This window comes from Camelina sativa, chromosome 12 (assembly GCF_000633955.1).
Source record: "Camelina sativa cultivar DH55 chromosome 12, Cs, whole genome shotgun sequence".
Lineage (NCBI taxonomy): Eukaryota > Viridiplantae > Streptophyta > Magnoliopsida > Brassicales > Brassicaceae > Camelina > Camelina sativa.
In genome coordinates this window covers 27259393-27267184 of record NC_025696.1, presented here as the reverse complement: position 1 = coordinate 27267184, position 7792 = coordinate 27259393, and the positions used below count along the sequence as shown (strand labels likewise).

The window sequence follows — 7792 nt, the reverse complement described above, 5'->3', positions numbered from 1 at the left end:
AAAATCAGTCAAACTTGTAACATACTATGATAGTTGATTACATTTCACTACTATGGTAGATAATTAAAAATAGAAAATATTATATATACATACCATAGCTTTAGTCGTTTTCTAATCGATTGGCGGCGCCGCATTCTATTATAGATCTAACAAAATCTTTTTTTTCAAGTTTTAAGATTGACACACGGCATACCTATCAAGTTTCAAGGTTGACACCAGTCATACCTTTCAAATTTCAAGGTAATATACATACATCGTATCCTCTAGTTAAATTTCTAACTGATTATTTAACCTTTAATTTTTTTTTCAGCAATCATATTTTGTTAGAGCATATGTAGTGGTGAGAGACTCAATGGATCTCTCACTAATATAATATTATTATCTTTTATGTATTTAAGATTTAAATTATTATTAATATTTTTATATCTCGATTAGTTAGAGACCGACTGAGTCTCTCATTAAAATAATTTATATTAAATATAGATTAATATTTGTAATAATATAACCTAAATATTTATTTTAGTTTTGTTATAAATTAAAATACTTATAATTAATATATTTTAAATAAAATTAACTAACTTTTTAAATATCTTTAAATGTTAAATAATTAGTTCTATTTTAAGTATTTTTTTTTTATTTTTTTTTAGTCAAGTATTTTTCCTTTGGACATAAATTATTTTTTTTTACATAAACTGAAAGTTAGTATTTTGTTTTTCTTTTTTGGGATTTTCTCTTTAATTTGGTAAAATAAAAAGTGCATATCCAAGAAATAAAATCACATGCTTAAGTTGAATATGGTGAAGGAAGCACATCATTAAATGCTAATAATTTTACTTCTTAAATAATGTATAATAAATTATTGATTACATAGATAGTCAAAACATTTTGTTCAATTATATATCATAAATTTTCGTTATTAAATTACCAAAAAAAACAAAAATAGTCAATCTTGTAACATACTATGGTAATTGATTAAATCTAAACATTTCATCATTATGGTACAGATAATTACACATAGAAAATGTTATATATACCAGAGCTACCTTTAGTCGTTTTCTAATCTATTGGCGGCGCCGCATTCTAGTGTATGATCTAACAATCTATTTTCTTTCAAGTTTTAAGATTTACACACGTCATACCTTTCAAGTTTCAAGGTTGACACGTGCCATACCTTTCAGGTTTCAAGGTATATACACAAATTATATCCTCTAGTTAAATTTATAACTGATTATTTAATCATTAGTTTTGATTTCACTAATCATTAAACTAATTATAAAGAGACATGCATGTGTTGTATTTGGGACACACATGAGAGATTCTCAAGGGTTCTCAAAGTTTCTCATATGAAAATAGATTCTCACTTATTTTCTCTTAAAATTATGTTTTTATTATTTTTAGTGGTGAAAGACTCCGACTGTACATGCTTTTACTACTGTATTATTATATAAAAAGAATTCAATTGTTATATTGGTGATTGTGGTATGTTGATTATAGGATCAAAATATGTTTTTCACTGCCTCAATAATTCATAGTAGAAAAGTGGAAAAAAATTATTATGTTATAATCCTATGGCTCCCTCCCAGCGCTGCCCCTTCCATATCTTTTTGCTCTTATATGTTATAATCCTATGACATGCTAAAAAAAATTTAAGTTTTCTAGCATGTCTAACATGATTTACCATAATATCAATTTAGTTTTTAAAAAACTCATGGACTAACCAACATTTTAACTATATAAAGTAGGATTCTTTGTATTTGAAAATGTTATAATACATTTTTACAAATAAGTTGCGTGCTCATCATGATTGATCTAAATTATTTTTTCAGGAAGATGTCAATCCTATCGCTAGGAAAAGAAAGGATTTCAAGACTCAGAGCAAGCTTGAGCCAGTCTCCGGCAAGGAGGCTTTTGATTGTTGACTCGGAATTGGGAGAAAGAAAAGGAGAAATCATACAGAAATTTCAAAAGCATACAAGTCTTAAACCTCAAGATGACGAGTTGTCTGACGTTTCTCAGGTTTTGTACAAGCTCGAGGTTGAGATTTTTGTCGGAGTTTTGTGTTCGACATACTGGAAAACGCAAGGTCTCAATAGCCAGTTCTTACAGCTGCTAAAAAGGTATGATGTTTTTAAGATGAGGCGAGAATGCGGGATCGTGGAACCATACGTGTTTATGCTTACGAGCGGTGAAGCTTGCTGGACGATGTTTGATAAAAACTTTGAGAATTTTGAGACACTTCCGAGAATTCCCTCTGACGTTTGCTTCTATCTAAGTGATAAAGAAACAGTTTGTGCGGGAACACATTTGATGGTCATTGGAAGAGAGCTGGGAGGCATGGCAGTGTGGCGTTACGAGCTAGGGATGCATGAGTGGGTAAAAGGTCCTTCAATGATCACACCTCGTTGCATGTACGCTTCGGCGAGCTGTGGGTTCGATGCTTATTTTGCCGGTGGTCTAAAAGTAAATGGAAATCGGTATCCCGAGGTTTTGAGAAGTGTGGAGAAGTACAATGCTCAGACCAAAACCTGGTCAACGATTCCGGAGATGCATAAGAGAAGAAAATTCAGCTCAGGATGTTTCTTGCGCGGCAAGTTTTATGTGATCGGCGGTAGAAATGAGTATAATGAATACCTAACTTGTGGAGAACGCTACGATGAGGTGACAAATTCTTGGACGCTCGTCCCAGACATGCTTGGAAGCATGACGTTCATGCCTTCCCAGTCGCCTCCCCTCATCGCAGTGGCCAACAACAACCTTTACTCGCTTGAAGCATACTCAAACGAGCTGAGGGTTTATGATGTAAACGCAAACAGTTGGAAGATACTTGGTGTTGCACCTGTGATATCAAATGCGGGCTTAGGTTGGGGCGTGGCGTTTAAGTCAATTGGAGATAGGCTTTTGTTGATTGGAAACTCGTCTCCTCATTCTTCGTGTGCAAAAATGAGAGCTTTCACATGCCGTCGTCCGTCTCCAGACGTGGAAGAGCTAGTTTGGGAAGAGCTAAATACCAACTATGGCAATGTTCAGTTCGACCATTTCATTCGTAATTGTTGTGTTATGTTTGCTTAGAGTTTTCTTAAAACAAAAACTGTTGTCTGCATTTTGATTAATTCTCCTGTTTTCTTGGTTTACGTCTTGGCCTTGGGTGGTTTGGACGTAAACGTTTGTGTATCCCCCGTTTGTTTGGTTTTATCATCAATAAAGTATTTTATGTTCTGTTCCGGAAAAAAAAGTATGTGTGTTTTTGTTACATTTGTAATGTTTACTGTGCTAATATTAGCAATAAGCCCATAAGGCTCATTAAGCCATCTGTTGCTTTCATCTCTTTTTTTATTTCGTGATTTTTTTTGGGAAGAATCCCAAAGTTTTCTCGAGATGCCATGGATATATGCAGCAGAGTGAAATTGATGTTCTCCGAACTTGCTCGCGAAGTAGCATAAGCAACCTACGTCAAAACCCCCTTTAGATGTTAGTTGTTTCTTTCTGTCATTAATTTTGTGTTTTGATTTATACAGTTTGTTTTTGGAGAATTTATGCGAGATCTGATGATGAACTAGTGATTTCATTGCGGAATTCGAATTGGGTTCCTTGGATAATTTTCAAATTCGATTTACGAACAAAACTGTCATTGATTCTGCCTGGAAATGTGAACACTTATGGTAGAATTTTCAAAATTCCAGTGACTTGGAAAAAGAGAGTGTAGTCTTTATGTATATAGTGTCACTTTTTACCTTGCTTCATTTCAAACGTAGTAGTGCCACTTTTCATGTGTTGCAGTTTTAGTAAGAGGGATGTGTTTTGATGTAAAAATGTTGGTAATTAGCTTTGCATTCTTTGCCACTGGTGTTATATATTTGGACAATGACCGTCTAGTTAATCATTCTTGGTTCACGTGAGATCAGCTACGACAGACCCACGTCTAAACAGATGCAAGTTTCATCTACGTTTGATCTTATACAGTTTTTTTTTGTAGAAGCTTTAAACTTTTCCAAGTAACTTTTATCTGCACCGCATTTGATATTTGAGTAGGTTAGAACATTGGTATCCTTTATTCTGAATCAGGAGATATTGAGATTTGTTCTAGGAACTTCTCTGTGCCTTAGAGTTTGCACTTGTATCCTAGCCAACACATGTTGCAGCACAGTACGGCCAGACTGCTTTTTTCTGTCACATTGTCTCAAAGTGTATTGCGGATCCTGATAATGATGGAAGAAGGATCCCTTGCACAAGGTTGCTATAAAGTGGAACTCATGCTTGCTTGCTTGTGTTACTTCATTTATGATGCCTTATATCTTTTCTTATACGGTTTTAAAATTGCATACTTTTGTGAAAAATGGATAGTTTATTTTGTTACCATTTAAGATGTACATTTTATTACTGAAACTGGTAACTAATAATATATGACTTTTGCGTAGATGCCATTTCGAAGCTGGGAGAGGCGGTGTTAATCAGTCCAAAGAAGCACAATGTGCTGTGCAGGAGGAGATTTCTAAGAAATGGACACGATGATCAACTCAGAAGTTAAAGAGCTAACGGTAAGCGGTTAATATTGATTTGCATGGCTCAAGCCTCATTTTTACTCTATCTCTCATGGCTGCTTCTTCTTCTTCTTCGTCGCCTGACTTTAAGAGATACCATGTCTTTTCGAGTTTCCATGGACCAGACGTCCGTAGTGGATTTCTCAGTCATTTACACAATTATTTTGCAAGCAAAGGGATCACAACGTTCAACGATCAAGAGATGGAGAGAGGCCATACGATAGGGTCTGAGCTCGTGCGAGCGATTAAAGAATCTAGAGTCTCGATTGTGGTGCTCTCGAAGAAGTACGCTTCTTCAGGCTGGTGCTTAGATGAGTTGGTGGAAATCTTGAAGTGCAAAGAAGCTTCAGGGCAGGCTGTGTTGACTATTTTTTACAAAGTTGATCCTTCTGATGTACGGAAACAGCGGGGAGACTTTGGAAATACTTTCAAGAAAACTTGTGAAGGGAAAACCGATGAAGTGAAGCAGAGATGGAGCAAAGCTTTGGCATATATAGCAACCGTAGCTGGGAGACACTCTCTAAACTGGTTTGTCTTTTCTCTTGGCTCTATGAGGTAGAATGTTTTATGTTTCTTAATTCATGCTTTAGCGAAGGAGTTTCTATCATTTAAACAAGACCCAACAACATGATTTTGTTTCCTTTTGTTAGGGCTAATGAAGCTGAGATGATCCAGAAGATTGCTATAGATATTTCAAACAAACTGAATGTTACACCTTCAAGGGATTTTGAAGGGATGGTGGGACTTGAAGCTCACCTGACGGAACTCAACACTTTGTTATGCCTGGAAAGTGATGATGTGATGATGATTGGAATTTGGGGTCCTGGGGGCATTGGTAAGACTACCATTGCTAGAGCTTTATTTAACCAGCTCTCTACCAATTTTCGGCTTAGTTGTTTTATGAGGAACGTCAAGGGTGTTGATGACTGGGATTCGAAGTTGTATTTGCAAAATAAGCTTCTGTCCAAAATTTTGAACCAAAAGGATATAAAGATACATCAGTTAGGCGCAATAAAAGAGTGGCTACATAACCAACGAGTGCTCATCATTCTTGACGATGTAGATGATCTAGAGCAATTAGAGGTTTTGGCTAAAGAAACTTCTTGGTTTGGTTCTGGAAGTCGGATCATTGTTACCTTAAAAGATAAGAAGATTTTGAAGGCACATGGGATCAACGATATCTACCATGTGGATTTTCCATCCGAAGAAGAAGCTCTTGAGATGTTATGTCTATCTACTTTCAAACAGAATTCTCCACAAGATGGTTTCGAAGAGCTTGCAAGAAAAGTAATAAAGCTTTGCGGTAATCTTCCATTGGCCCTTAGGGTTGTGGGTTCTTCTTTATATAGGGAGAGCGAGGATGAGTGGAGGCTTCAATTATATGGGATAGAAACTAATCTTGATAGAAAACTTGTGGATGTCTTGAGAGTGGGGTATGACAAATTGTTAGAGAAACATCAATCTCTGTTTCTTCATATTGCATGCTTTTTCAACCATAAAAGTGTTGATTATGTGACAGCCATGCTCGCTGACAGTACTTTGGATGTCAAAAATGGGTTGAATACCTTAGCCGCTAAATCTCTTGTGTATATATCTACTAATGGGTGGATAACAATGCACTGTCTACTACAACAATTGGGTAAACAAGTTGTTGTTCAACAGTCTGACGAGCCAGGGAAACGTCAGTTTTTAGTTGAAGCCAAAGAGATTTGCGATGTTCTGGCAAATGAAACTGTAAGATCTTACCTATATATATTGCCTATTTTGTAATTGTGATAACAAATCTTGTTTTGCAATATTTGGTAGGGTACTGGATCCGTCATAGGTATATCATTTGATATGTCCAAGATTGGGACGTTCTCGATGAGTAAGCGCGCCTTTAAAAGATTGCGTAATCGCAAATACTTAAGATTCAAGTATGGACATGTAAGCTTGCTAGAGGACATGGAATATCTACCTCGTCTAAGGTTACTACATTGGGATTTATACCCAAGAAAAAGTCTTCCTCTGACATTTCAGCTAGAATGTCTCGTCGAACTCCAAATACGATCTAGCAAGTTGGAGAAGCTATGGGGAGGAATCCAGGTTGGTATTTGATATTTTGTGGATACGTTACTAATGATTGATTTAACCTAAGTATGATGTTCCTCATCGTTTTGTGTTTGGCATGCAGCCCCTTACAAATCTCAAGAAAATAGATTTGGGTGATTCCTTGAATTTGAAAGAAATCCCAAATCTTTCAAAAGCCACTCATCTCGAGTCGTTGACACTTACCTGTTGTGAGAGTTTGGTAGTGCTTCCCTCGTCTATTAGATATCTACACAAACTAAAGAAGATGTATGCGTCAAGGTGCTCTAAGCTACAAGTTATTCCCACCAACATCAACTTAGCATCTCTTGAGGTGGTCGACATGAATTATTGCTCACGACTGAGAAGTTTTCCAGATATTTCCAGAAACATCGAGCATCTCTCTGTAGCAGGCACAAAGGTTAAAGAATTTCCTGCGTCCATTGTTGGACACAGGTCTCATCTTGATATGCTTCAGATAGGCAGCAGAAGCCTCAAGAGATTAGCACATGTCCCACAGAGTGTAACACGTCTAGTCCTAACCAACAGTGATATAAAGATGATTCCAGATTACGTCATTGGTCTCTCGCATCTACTATATCTATCCATCGAAAACTGCTGAAACCTCGTCTCAATTCATGGTCATTCCCGTTCGCTGGTCGCTCTATATGCAGACCACTATATATCACTTAAGAGTGTTGAAACAACCCTTCTCTTTTTTTTTATATAACATATAATTCGCTAGTGGTCCCATACCCACTAACATTCTAGCAACAAACAACGACCGCGGATAACCAAAGAAAACATTCCATTAATCCAATAAAATTCAAACATAAATGAACCAATAACCAATAATGCAATAATCCAAACCAACAATGAATAGCAAAGTTCCAACATCCTACAATGCTCTATCAACCTAATTCTAGCAACCTAACAATAGCTAGACCACAGTCAATCAAGCCTCTAGAACATCCTCCTCCTCATCGCCTTTGATTCCACGATCACACTTTTCCTTTACCTGCACACCACAAACAACAATTGAGATGCGTAAGTATTATCATAAATACTTAGTGAGGTCGTCCTCCCATAACACAAGCAATACATCAAACCAGGAAAACAAGTCTCGGTTGAGACTGGTGTCGACCGACGCTTAAACCGGTGTCGATCGATGCTGTGAGCCATGGTGT

At 36.5% G+C, this 7792-nt stretch overlaps 1 protein-coding gene and 1 pseudogene across 1 annotated transcript; both read left to right on the top strand.

Annotated features, from left to right (window-relative positions):
• Positions 1831-3069, top strand: LOC104733918 (F-box/kelch-repeat protein At3g27150-like). Its single transcript, XM_010453441.1, has one exon. The coding sequence runs from the start codon at positions 1831-1833 to the stop codon at positions 3067-3069; it is 1239 nt and encodes a 412-aa protein (XP_010451743.1).
• Positions 4542-7792, top strand: part of LOC104733917 — a 14021-nt pseudogene continuing 10770 nt past the window's right edge.